This window comes from Pristis pectinata, chromosome 24, assembly GCF_009764475.1.
Source record: "Pristis pectinata isolate sPriPec2 chromosome 24, sPriPec2.1.pri, whole genome shotgun sequence".
Lineage (NCBI taxonomy): Eukaryota > Metazoa > Chordata > Chondrichthyes > Rhinopristiformes > Pristidae > Pristis > Pristis pectinata.
In genome coordinates this window covers 2,338,664-2,352,624 of record NC_067428.1, presented here as the reverse complement: position 1 = coordinate 2,352,624, position 13,961 = coordinate 2,338,664, and the positions used below count along the sequence as shown (strand labels likewise).

At 40.7% G+C, this 13,961-nt stretch overlaps 1 protein-coding gene across 3 annotated transcripts in view; it reads left to right on the top strand.

Annotated features, from left to right (window-relative positions):
* The window catches only part of LOC127582408 (zinc finger protein 462-like), a 53,877-nt gene extending 41,000 nt beyond the window's left edge, over positions 1-12,877 (top strand). For 2 of the 3 annotated variants that reach the window (XM_052037615.1, XM_052037617.1), the window contains 4 exons: positions 3,394-3,617; positions 6,232-6,346; positions 8,557-8,675; positions 11,540-12,877. In XM_052037615.1, coding sequence (XP_051893575.1) covers positions 3,394-3,617; positions 6,232-6,346; positions 8,557-8,675; positions 11,540-11,545 — 464 coding nt within the window. In that variant the 3' untranslated portion in view covers positions 11,546-12,877. The remainder of the gene's footprint in view (positions 1-3,393; positions 3,618-6,231; positions 6,347-8,556; positions 8,676-11,539) is intronic. The other variant, XM_052037618.1, reaches the window with a different exon arrangement.
* Positions 12,878-13,961: the final 1,084 nt, after the last annotated feature.

Sequence of the window (13,961 nt, the reverse complement as noted above, 5' to 3'; positions counted from 1 at the left end):
GTTAGTAAGTTTGCGGACGACACTAAGATAGGCGGTGTTGTGGATAGTGTGGAGGGCTGTCGGAGCTTACAGAGGGATATTGATAGGATGCAGAGCTGGGCTGACAAGTGGCAGATGGAGTTCAATCCGGAGAAGTGTGAGGTGGTACATTTTGTAAGGACAAACTCCAGGGCAGAGTACAAGGTAAACGGCAGGGTACTTGGCAGTGTGGAGGAGCAGAGGGATCTGGGGGTTCATATTCACAGTTCGTTGAAAGTTGCCTCACAGGTGGAAAGAGCAGTTAAGAAGGCCAATGGGATGTTGGCTTTCATAAGTCGCGGGATTGAGTTTAAGAGCCGCGAGGTTATGATGCAGCTTTACAAAACTCTAGTTAGGCCACACTTAGAGTACTGTGTTCAGTTCTGGTCGCCTCATTATAGGAAGGATGTGGAGGCATTGGAGAGGGTGCAGAGGAGATTTACCAGGATGCTGCCTGGATTGGAGAGTATTGAATATGAGGAGAGGCGTAAGGTGCTAGGGCTTTCTTCACTGGAAAGGAGGAGGATGAGAGGAGATGTGATAGAGGTATATAAAATATTGAGAGGAATAGATAGAGTAGACAGTCAGCGCCTCCTTCCCGGGGCACCAATGCTCAAGACGAGAGGTCATGGCTTTAAGGTTATGGGTGGGAGGTTCAGGGGAGATGTCAGAGGGAGGTTTTTCACCCAAAGAGTGGTTGATGCATGGAATGCACTGCCTGGGGTGGTGGTGGAGGCAGATACATTGAACAGGTTCAAGAGCTTGTTGGATAGGCATATGGAGGAACGTGAGATAGAGGGATATGCGGGAGGAAGGGGTTAGGTAGTGTGAGGGTGGTCTGATGGACGGCACGACACGGTGGGCCGAAGGGCCTGTTTTGTGCTGTATGGTTCTATGAAGTGTCAGTTGGGGAAGACTTTGAAACAGTGACCACAATTCTGTAAGTTTCAAGGTAGTTATGGAAAGGGGCCAGGTTGATCCTCAAGTTAAGACCCTGAATTGAGGAATGCTGACTTTGATAGGGAAAGAGTCAGAGTTATTCAGAACCTGGTGAAAGTAAATTGGGAGTAGGTGCTTGTGAGTAAAAGAGCATCAGATACAGTAAGTGGGAGTCTTTTAAAAGAGTTTGGAAGAGTTCACAGACAGCATGTTTGTGTAGCCAGGGGATGTGGACCAGGTCCTAAATGAATACTCTGTATTTACCGAGGAGAAGAACATGGAGGATGGTGAGCTCGGGGAGGGACATGTTGAATGTCTGGAAACTATAGGTACTCAGAAAGTGGAAGTATTAGATATCCTGGAATGCATAAGGGTGGATAAATTCCCAGGGCTGGAAGAGGTCTATTGCAGATACTATGGGGAAGAGATTGCTGGCATCTTTGTTGGACACAAGCAAGCTACCAGAAGACTGGAGGATAGCTCATGTTGCCAAGCTTTATCCCTGTTATCCTCCTCCAGGATAACAGGGATAAGCAAGGCAACAACAGGCTGGTGAACCTTGCGTCAGTGGTAGGGAAATTACTGGAGAAAATTCTAAGAGACAGGAGTTATGTGCATTTGGAAAGGCAGGGACTGATTTAAGAATAGTCAGCATAGCTTTGTGAGGGGGAAATCCTGCCTCACTAATTTGACTGAATTTTTTGAGGCGGTAACAAAGGAGATTGATTAAGGTAGGATGGTGGATGTTGTCTCTATGGACTGCAATAGGGCTTTTGACAAATTCCTGCATGATAAACTGGTCCCACATAGTGATATCTAAGGTGAGCTGGCTAATTGGATCCAAAGGGAGAGGGTAGTGGTGGAAGGATGCTTTTCTGGTTGGAAGTCTGACTAGTGGTGTTACCACAGGGTTCAGTGTTGGGATGTTTGATGTTTGTTTTATATATATTAATGACTTGGATGTCAATGTAGGAAGGGTATGATTACGTTTGTGGATGACACGAATTGGGGTTGTGGATATTGAAAACGGTTGTCTAAGGCTATAGCAGGATGTAAATCAGTTGGGGAAATTGGACAGAGCATTAACAGCTGGATCTTTATCAAGTGGAACATGATGCATTTTGGGAAGTCAGGTAGGGATTGGACGTGCGCAGTCAATGGTAGGGCACTAAGGAATATTGATGAACAGAGACCTCGGAATCCTAGTCCATAATTCCCGGAAGTGGCACCACTGGTCGATAAGGTGGTGAAGAAGACATATGGCATGCTTGTCTTAGTAGGTCAGGGTGCAGAATAAAAGTGTTGGGCTGTTATATTGCAACTTTACAAACCACTGGTTATGCTGCATTTGGAGTTCTGGTCACTCCACTAGAGAATGAATGTGATTGCATGGAGCAAATGCAGTGGAGGTTCACCAGAATGTTGTCTGGATTGGACGACTTTAGTTATGGGAAGAGATTGGATAGGGTGGGCTTGTATTCCCAGGAGCAGAGGAGACTGGGTATGAGCTGATCGAGGTACAGAAAGTTATAGGAGGCATAGATAGGGTAGGTAGTCAAAATCTTTTTCCCATGGTAGGGGTATTTAAAAACAAGCGGGCATAGGTTTAAGATAAGAGGAAGGAACTTTAAGGGCCATCTAAGGGGTAAATTTTATTTTGCAGAGAGAGTGGTTAATATCTGGGATGCACTGCGAGCTGAGATGATGAAATCAGATACAATTACCGTAGGTTTAAGAGGCAAGGCAGTGGGTGATATAGTCCTAATGTGGGCAAATGGGATTAGTGTTGATGGGCTAAAAGGTCAGCATGGACGTGGAGCATCATTATTACAAACTCGACAAAAAGGAGCTTTTACTATGTGGCTCAGATGTGCACTAATCACTTAAAGATGAAGAATTAACTTCTAAATTCCCTCACTTGTGTTCTCACTCTCTAACCTTCCTCTAAACCATCAACCAGGTGACCTCATTTTTAGTTTAACCACCCTGGCCTCATCAGATATTCCCTTTTTCACGTTCATCCCTCCCCATGCTTTGTGCAACTTAAGACCATCTCTTTACCAGTTCTGGCAAAGGGCTTGAAATTTCTAAAACTTTCTTTCCACAGATACTGTCTGATCTGCTAAGTGTTTCCACTATTTTCTGTTTTTCATCATTGAAGAATTAAGTACCTGTCTTTTGGAATTTGCTGCTCTCTTGTTCATTTTTTTGTAATTTTACAAGCTACCTTTTAAGAGGTAAAATTGGATTAAGCACTTTGTATAGAAGTTGACAATGATAATCGCATAGTTTTGTGACCAGGATATCTCAGCATTAAACTTTGAAACATAAGAACCAAGAAACCTTGTTAGACATATGGGTATTTCTGTTTTTATAGCAGTTCAGATAACTCCGTTATCTTGTCATCTCTGACACTTGTCTATCTTTGGTCTTCAGATGGCCAAGCAGCATATGTGGAAGAGGGTCAACTCAAACTTCTGCAACTCTTTACGGAGAAGATTTTCTGTTGTGATTGGTGTACATTTGTTACACTTAGTGAGGAAAGCCTATTGCATCACATGGACACCCATAGCCTGATGAAGCCATACAAGTGTCGACTCTGTTTCTTTGAAGCTGGGCTACAGACAGAGTTGGAGAGTCATCTGCTGGAGCAGCATAAGGTTTTTTTTGGGAATGTGACTATGCAATTATTCCAACAAAGTGCCCAGATGCAACTTGAAAATTCACAAAAGGAGGAAGTGTTGAATTTAGTTTTAACACCTTTATGTACATCTTTAGTTTTATCTGGTTCAATGTAATATGCATTGAAGAAAGCATGACCAATGCTATTCATAAAGGAATACACTCCTTCCAGGTTTTCCCCTCTGTTTGTGGTGTGATTAGGATCTGGAACACACTGCCCAAGTTGGTAGAGAGGCAGGTACTTCCACACAGTTAAGTAGTATCTAGACAAGCACCAGAATCAAGGCTTAGAATGCCAGGGACCAGGTGCTGGTAAATGGGATTGGTATATATAGGTGCTTGATATTTAATTAAAGAAACACAATGGACAGATCTTCCACTGCCCTAAGATTGTCTGTCCCTAGGCCACACTGTTTCTTCCAGTTGCCCCTGGATGCAGTCACCTGTTTGGAGCCCATTTTCAGCACTTGGGCATGGTGGAATACAGTGTAAGGGCTGGGCACAGGCAGCTAGCTGATATAGGATTCATCCCAAAGCATTTCTATTGAAACTATGTGATCAAATCATAAAATCTAACTGTTAAAGCTCTTTCCAGGTGGAAAAACAAGAAATGGACTAAGCCATTTATATAACTTAAGATTGCTCTGGACTTAGAGGTTTGTTACCAGAATCTGATCATCTTCTCTAGCTATGTAATTGGCAAGTATTCCTATATCAAGTTTTCTCTCATGCTGCGTATTTGGGTTTTATTTTAGCACTAGCAGGATTTAAGACAGTACAATATATTAATAGTCACTAAATACAATAGAAAAAAAGTCTAGGTACAATGTTAATTCTCTATGATTTACCTACATTTCCATATGCAAAGTCTAGGTACAATGTTAATTCTCTATGATTTACCTACATTTCCATATGCACTTTTCCACAATGATGTCAAATCATCACTTGAAGAGTGGAGTTTGTGAAACAGATTTGCTGAGTAGTGTTATAGGCAGGTGAAAGCCAGTAGCAGAGTGATGAGTGAATATGCACAAACTTCTAAAGAATTTGGCTAAAAGGTGACCAGAATGGACAAATAGAATGGCGAGGCTTTCTTTTCTCTGATGGATTTGCTCTTTCCACGGATGTTTCTGTTTAAGCTATATCTCATTTACTGCTGATAGCTATGGCTACTTGTCTCCTCTTCTGAGATCATGACTTGGGGTGATGGAATTCTTATCTTGCTAAATGCCTTATTCCATATCTTGTTTATTATCTGGATGAAGCATTTGAGTTGTGCTTTACAAAAGGATCAGTGTTCTAAATATAAAATGATTTGAATGTTTTGTACAGATTTGATGCTGGGCATCTTTGCCTGCAAAGCAGGCACATCTTTGGTTGGGATATTAGTGAATTTACTGCACACACTGCTTCAATTGAAGTGGAATAGAATGTCCCTTTTGTTTCTAAAGGCGGATAAGGACATACAATTGATGTGCAGTTTTAGGCTATGAATTTAATCCCAGCTGCAAAGCTGCCTGCCGTTCAGTTATTCCCCCCCCCCCCCCCCCTTATCGCTCCACACATACAGAGAGAGGGAGGAGGTAGCATAGTAAAGGAGGGGTGCAGATTGAGGGAGGACTGTGCACACACCTGGGGGGGTGGGGGGGTTCATGCACTGAGGGAGAGATTTGTATCAGCATGAGAACTGCAGATTCTTCCACAGATGGGACAGGCGGTGCCTGACGGTGCAGGATGGCTGGGTAGTTTGTGAGATGGCATGCTACTTCTGCTATTTATATTGGGCTTCTCTGTGATCCTGATGCATAGATTTGTGGTTCTTAAAACCATCACAAATGCTTCTTCTCCATTTTGAATTGTCATGGGTCAGTGATTCCCAGGAACTGGTGGAGATGTTGCATTTTCTCAAAGTGGCTTTGAGCACTTGAATATTTTCCTTTGTCCTGCTGGTAATCTCTTCCTGTGATGGAACTTGGAACAGAGTGCCTGTTTCAGGAGTCAGGTGTCTGGTGTGCAAACAACATGGCCTGCCCAGTGTAATTCTGGCCTCTGTACTTGGGACATTAGCTTGGAAGAGGAAACTCATTCATCCTTCCCATTTGATTTGGAGGATCTTATGAAGACAACATTTGTCGTATCTTTCTGGTGCCTTGAGGTGTCTTTCCTGCAGGGGTTCCAGACATAAGAAGCGTGCATACTCATTGCTGCTGGTAGTTCATGGATTTTATACCACATTTAAGAGCTTGATGCTCAAACACTCTTTTCCACAATCATTCAAAGGCTAATGTGCTGGCACATTCAAGGCAATCAGTCCAGCAGTTGGTACTTCTGGTGGTGAAGACGATGCAGCCATGTTTACAGCCCATTTATGTGAATAATTGATTTGCAAATCCCACATTTTAGCAACTCAAATATCTTAGAAAGTAAATTTGCTCCTAATTACGAATGTTGAGCAAGCTTGGTTAAATGTGATGGATATTTATTATAATATTTGCTTCAATTATTATTCTGGCACTTTGATTTAACAATATGCATGCTATTTGACTGCTCTGTGAAACGGGTTATTTGCATGTAAATGTGTTTATTAAATAGGTAAAGTGCAACTTTGATCTGGTTGGTGAGATTAACCTAAGTGAAGCTGAATTAGTTACAGAAATTGAAGAATTTCAAAGGAAGAGACTCAAGAAAAGCCTCCATGAAAAAAAAAGTGAGCAATATTTGTACTATACAGAGATTATTTTGCTTAAAGGTGGTGGAGTTGACATATTAGTTGTTCCTTTGAAATTCAGGCACAATCCATTTCCAAATAATCAATGTAACATCTACTATGTACTCATTGGAGGACTGAGCACAATAATTATGCCAAGTCCCAGACAGAAAGTTCTTGTATCAGTATTCATTTCCTGTCCTTAGAGTTTTACCTTGTATTGTGATATTTCATAAACAATTTATTAAATTCTTAAATTGATAGTTACTCATAGACATTTTGTAGTGGAATTACTCTAGCCCCTAGCTTCAGTTTTACACTGCCTTGATAACTCCTACACTGCAGCCAACTAGTTTTCTATTTCCAAAGTTGCCACAAGGTATTGATTATTGATATAAATCAGCTATGGGAAAATGAGACTTTTTTTAATCCATTTGGCTGTAATTTGTATTGTAGTTCAATTTATCCTCAAACTGCAACCCAGCTACAATTGGATTGAACGTGGGTTCATATGCATGTAGCAACGGTGATTAAAAAAAAGATGCCTGTGTATATCAAAGCCAGTCGTCAAAATTGGCTCTAAATACCTGGGCTGCAAAATTGGGCTCCACTGCTTGTGTTTTTGGATGTTGTGATTCCATTATAACCTCTGGTCCATGTTTGCACACGTGGCAAGTCTCCTTTGTTTTGCAGGGTCATTAATGGATTGCTGCCAGTGCCTGCAGACTGGACACATTGTGACGTTGTTCAGTCTGGGTTATCTAGGAGCTGTGAAGCCATTTTTGAGCTTGATGCCCCACTTCACTTCACTTGCTCTTATACAGCTAGATCGAGGATATAGTGACTCTGCAATGGGATATAGATAGATTGAGGGAATAGGCAAAAACTCGGAAAATGAAGTTCAATGTGAATCATGTAAGGTCATGCACTTTGGAGTTCAATCCGGAGAAGTGTGAGGTGGTACACTTCGGAAGGACAAACTCCAAGGTGGAGTACAAAGTTAATGGCAGGATTCTGGGTAGTGTGGAGGAGCAGAGGGATCTGGGGGTTCATATCCACAGATCACTGAAAGTTCCCTCACAGGTGGATAGGGTAGTTAAGAGAGCTTATGAGATGTTAGCATTCATAAGTCATGGGATCGAGCTTAAGAGCCGTGAGGTAATGATGCAGCTCTACAAAACTCTGGTTAGACCACACTTGTCATATCCCATGGCTGATTATATCTATTACTGAAAATAATGAGTTGGCCACTCTCTACCCAGGAGAGCTGTGAAGACTCTGTCACTGAACATATTCATGTCAGTGATCAATAATCTTTTGGATATTTTGGGAAGCAATGGATATGGGGTTAACAAATGAATTTGGCACTGAGGTCACAGATCAGCAAAGTTATTGAATAATGGTTCATAAGGGTTCATTCTTTTGATTTCTTCTTCAAATTATGAACTCTACAGGTTTGGATGGAGTTGCTAGCTTTGTGTGAGCTGAGCTGAGTCTCTGGTCACTTTCTTCTAGCTTTGGACATCCAGCTCTAGGTGGTGTTTTTTTTTCATGTTTGACTGGGATCATTATTAACGTAGTGGAGTGGAAGAGGGAGGTTCACTTCCATTTGAAGAAGCAGCTTTCTCTTTCCTGCATCCAGGAGTGCTACAAAATCAAGTTCGTTTAAGAGGACAAACCTCTGCATTCAGTAAGATCAAAACAGTGTATATTGATTAATCATATCCCTTTGTGTTCTAAACACACGGATTGATTTAATGTTTGAGTTCTATTATCTGTTGTTTTATCTGAAGTATTATACAAAACTTATGAAAACATTTCTTAAAAATGGAAATAACACAGGAGTTCATAATTGCTAAGATCTCTTCATTGACATGAAGCTATTTGAGTACAGGTCCTCCCCAACTTACGAACATCTGACTTGTGTAAAACCCCTGCATACAAATGAGCATTTGGGGAACTAGCAGGGTTGATCTGCCAGCTGCTGTGGGGCTGCCACGTGGGAAATAGTTTGCAGCCACATTGCTGACTAGTGAACTGTTAGAGTTACGGACTGTTCTCAAGAATGGAATTTTGTTGTAACCTGGAGAGGACCTGTATAATGTTTTCAAAAGAATGGCCTTGACTGTGCGGCGTTTTTTCAAATTGGGTATTGTTATAACAGTCTTAACATTTCAGTATGTAAAAGTTGCATCTTTTTGTCCTTCAAGGGATTCAAAGTTGCATAAAGCATAAAGGTTCAACAAAAATGATGCAATTTCCCTGTGAATTTTGTGGTCGAAGATTCTTGAACCCCTTGGAACGGATGAGCCATGTTCAGAGACACTCCGTAAGATGCAAAAGTTTTGTGAAATGAATGCCAGTAACAGACTCGTAGTTTGATCTCAAATTTTGTGGTAGTAAAGCTCGGCAACATTTTTATGCAGCCTGTAAAATTCTATGCATAGATTTTGTACTGGTGTTGAAATTAAACATTGAGAATTCAGTCTTTATATTTACTATGTGATTACACTCTCATTTATCAATTGAATTCTAATGCACACCTCAGAACTTTTCTGTACATTTCACAAAATTTGAGACAAACCAGCAATATTATCACCTGTTCTTAATGTGCTAACATGCTTCCTTTGCAGGCGAGCAGTTTGTTAATTTGTGCCTTGGTGGAAAGGAAGTGGAGGGAAACGTCCCACACCTGGAACCGTTTCCACCCCTAATGCAGGCGACAAACATCACTTCAGATATTAAGATATTTGAACTCTTAGAAGTGTATTTCAATATATTATTAGATTCCCTGATCTAATTTAGTTATTTTAGGTGAATGCATACTTACTGTAAATCAAGCTGGAATCGAAACCCATTTTCATAAGGTGATAACTGAAAATGGGTATTCCCTTGTCAGTGTGTGCTGTCTTGCATGAAATCAATTTGTAGAGTCGTACAGCACAGGAACAGGCCCTCTGGCCCAATTGGTCAATGCCGACCAAGAATCACATTTAAACTAGTCCCATTTTCCTGCGTTTGGCCCATATCCCTCTAAACCTTTCCTATCCATGAACCTGTTCAAGCACCTTTTGAAATGTTGTTAATGTACCTGCCTCAACCACTTCCTCTGTCCATATACTGACCACTCTCTGGGTGGCAGACTGTGCGCATTGCCCCTCATAATTTTATACAACTCTATAATATCACCCCTCATTCTCCTATGCTCCATTGGGGGGGGGGGAAAAAAGTCCCAAACTGCTCAACCTCTCTCCGTAACATGTACCTAGTAACTTGGTGTCCATTTTAAAATGAGTCTGTAGCAGGATGTGATACATGTCTGTAGCAGGAAGGAGGGAGTGTTAGAAATATTGGCGCACATTAGGGTAGATAAATCCCCAGGGCCTGATGGGATCTATCCCAGGATGTTTAAGGAAGCAAGGGAGGAAATTGCTGGGGCTCTGATGAAGATTTTTGCATCTTCGTTTGCCACAGGTGAGCTACCAGAAGACTGGAGGATAGTTAATGTTGTCCAAAAATGGCAGTAGGGATTGGCCTGCGACTACAGGCTGATGACCCTTACATCAGTGGTAGGGCAATTATGAAAATGCTAAGGGACAGGATTGAAGTACATTTGGAAAGGCAGAGATTTATTCGGATAGTCAGCATGGCTTTGCAGGAGAGATTGTGTCTCACAACAAATGACCTGCGGCAGGAACTGGGCAGGGGGAAGGAATTGTTGATGCTTTGGGTCAAAACCCTGCATCATGTCTTTCAAATCTGATTGAGTTTTTTTTTGAGGAGGTAGCTAACAAAGTGGATGAAGGCAGTGCGGTAGACTTGGTTTACATGCCTTTAGTAAGGTTTTTGACAAGGTTCCACATGGCAGACTGACCCAGGCCCCAAGGGATCCAAGGTGTTTTAGCAAACCGACTCCCATCACCAAGCCAGTTTTGGATGCAGAGGGCAGTGGTGAATGGGTGTTCTCCTGTCTGGAAGTCTGTAACAAGTGGTGTACCACAGGGATCTGTGCTGGGACCTTTGTTGTTTGTAATATATATACATGACGTGGATGCAAATGTAGGTGGTCTGATTAGTAAAATTGCAGATGACAAAAATGGAATTGTAGATAACAAAGAAAGCTGACTCAGGATACAGAGGGACATGGAGCAGCTGGAAAGATGGCTGGAGTGGTGGCAGATGAAATTTAATCCAGATAAGAGTGAGGTAATGCACTTTAGGAAGTCAAATTCTGGCAGGGACCTTAGGAGCATTAATGTACAGAGGGACTTTGTATTGTAAGTCCATAACTTGCTGAAAGTGACCACACAGGTGGATAGGATGGTGAAGAAGACATTTGGTTATACTTACCTTCATGGGCCAAAGCATTGAGTATAGGAGTTGAGATGCCCTGTTGCAGCTGTATAAAACATTGGTTAGGCTACACTTGGAGTATTGTCTACAGTTCTGGTCACCACACTACAGGAAGGGGAGTGCAGATGAGCTTCACCAGGATATTGCCTGAAATGGAATGCGGTAGAGGTTTATAAGATTGAGTGGCAGAGATAGGATAGTCTTTTTCCTGGAATCTAGAAAGAGGGCACAAGTTTAAGGTGAGAAGGGAAAATTTTAAAGGAGATCTGAGGAGTAGGTTTTTTGCACAATGTTGAATACCGGGAACAAGCTGCCAGAAGAGATGGCGGAGGCAGATACAATTTCAATGTTTAAAAGACATTTGGATGGGTACTTGGATAGGAAAGGTAGAGAGAGATATGCAGGCAAATGCGACAGTCAGCATGGACCAAAAGGGCTCCTTTCTGTGTTGTACATTTCTGTGATTCTATAGATTTGGATATGCCAGGTTCACTATCCATCTAGTAAGAAGTAATTTTACAAGGCCCGTATGTCTGTGCAAGAAATTTGATTGAAACTGAATTAATGTATTCTAAATTTCAATAATGTATTGGAAAACCCTAATCCAGGATAATAAAGCAATTTTTAAAAGAGCTTTTGCATTGCATTGCATAAGTTAGATATCTCAGGAGGTTGATCAGGATAACCATAGGACTTAAAATTGTTTTTAAATTTTATAGTTTAAGATTAGATTTTTTTTTCTGACTCTGACATTAAATTATTCCACAAGCAATACTGAATGCAGTAGTTTTTAAGCTGTCTTGTTTTCCCACATTGCTCATGATGCATTTCTGTAACTAGATTTGAAGCTGACAAGGAACTGAAAGGAAATCAGAAAAAAAACGTGAATAAAACAGGAATGCTTGAACAGAGAAATCCCTTGGCGTTCTAACAACACTGTCCTTGGATCATCAGTTAGTTTGGCAACCTGTGATGTAGAATAAATTGAAAATTGTGTTTGTATTCCTTATGTGTTTATTTTTGCTTGAAGGTACATGGTGATATTTATTAGATAAACTCAGGAACTATTTGTACAAAGGTTGTAGCACTCTGTGCCTAAGTCAACAGTAATTATGCAGCTGTAATGAAGTGCTTTTGTCCAAGCAGTAAACTGTTGACTAGAATTTATCGTAGTTATTGAGTCAATTTTGAGCTGTTAACACTGCTGTATTTACCTGGAAGGACAACATTCCCATTTTGACTTGATCTGTGTGGAGATAAAAATATTGGTATCTTTAAAATGTGCATATTTGGCCTTTTGAATGGATAGTTATAATATCACATCTGTACAACTTTTCTCAAATATCTGGATTGATCATACAAGATCTGACAAAATACTGTGTTTAGGAAAAATGTTATTTTTACTGGAATCCAAAGCAGAAGGTGCTTGTGTTGTGAGCACACACCAGTTCATGCTTTCCCACTCTTTGTAGGAAAAACATTAAAAGTACACTGCAAAGTTATGCTTTTGTTCCCGAAGAGGAAAGATTATCATTTCAAACTGTGATTCACTGTATCAGGAACAAGCAAAATTTTGTTAATCTCACTGGAGTAAATAACTTAGTTCACCAGCTATCATATCATATATTGGTAAAGAAACAGGCAACAGAGGCTGCAGATGGGTTTGCACTGAAAAGATAAAACAGCAACCCACTTTCACTTGTAACCCCATCCATATAAGTGTGTTTGAAATTGACATTTGTTGGCTTAATCTGTTGCAATGTATATCATCAAATTGTTGAAAAATGTGCTTTTTACACAATGGGTTGCATTTCTAAGTTACCTTGTTATTATGTGTTGACATGAATGGGAACACCTGCTGAAAGATTGGAATTGGATTTCTGGGAGGAAACGATTGTGGAGCAAATAACCTTGTAGGAACAGAGGGCTAGTGATATCCAGGGAGAATAGACATTGGTTTTGCTTACTGGTTTATAATTTCTTAATTTAAAATTAATTTTGTTTTAAATGGTTTTTTTATGGTGCTCTTTGTCCTCTGGTAGTTGTGGCAAAATTCCAATTTTTTTCTTATGATTAGAAATGGTAGTTTTGCTGGGAAGTATTTCTCTGTTCTTTAAATTGTAAGAATTCATGTTGAAAAATGTTTGTTGCTAATAAAATGTTTTTGTGTTCAAATTCACCATGTTATTGGCTAATTGATTAACCTGTGGTTGTTACACTTGCTTGAACACTTTGCACTTTTTTTACATAATGAGTTTAAAGGTCCTATGAATGCAAAGTGCTCAAAATATGTTCTGTCTGAATCACAACAGATAATACATTCCAGGTAAAGGGCCTGACCACCTATCTTGTGCTATAAAACTTTCACAAAGCCTTGCCCAGGAGTATCCTCTGGTTCCCCCAAGGTGAAGCCCCTTCCAACTTAACCCTTCTCTTACCCAGCATTGCCACAAAGCAAAGACTTGCTGCTTATAGTTTATGGTGTTCACAGCATCCTTTGTTCCTTTATATTCTATCCTTAAAACTGATGTAGGACAAAAATTGAATGTTTTTTTTAAATTTACACAGTAATAGTCATACAACTTGAGCCCCAACATGCATAGAATAAGAAAACTGTTCAATGTTAGAATTTGAATTGCAAAAACCTAAAACGTTAAGAAAACTTGCAAGCTTCCTGCACTTGGATGGGCTAGAGATTGACAGAACCTGACATGGGGCATCAGAGTTGTAAAACTTACCAATCAAAACTGGTAAGAATAGAGCTTAGTTGAATGAGGGCATCAATTTGGTAGAATTGGAGGATGTTCAGCCTTGTTGTTAATATTTAATCCCCATTGGTACCTTTTTATCTACAACTGGATCCTCAACTACCTCATCAGGAGACCAGTTGGTGCGAATCGGTAATAACATCTCCTTGCTGATGATCAACACCGGTGCACCTCAAGGTTGTCTGTTTAGCCCACTGCTCTGCTCTCTCTCCACTCATGACTGTGTGGCTAAGCTCAGCTCAAACATCTATAAATTCACCAATGATACTGCTGTTGTTGGTAGAATGGCAGATGGTGACGTGGCGTACAGGAGTGAGGTAGATCAGCTGGTTGGTGTCGCAACAACAACCTCACACTCAACGTCAGCAAAACCAAGGAATTGATTGCGAGGGGGTTGAGAGAATTGAGAGAACACACACCAGCCCACATTGAGGGGTCAGCAGTGGAAAGAGAGAGCAGCTTCAAGTTCCTGGTGTCAACACCTCAGAGGATCT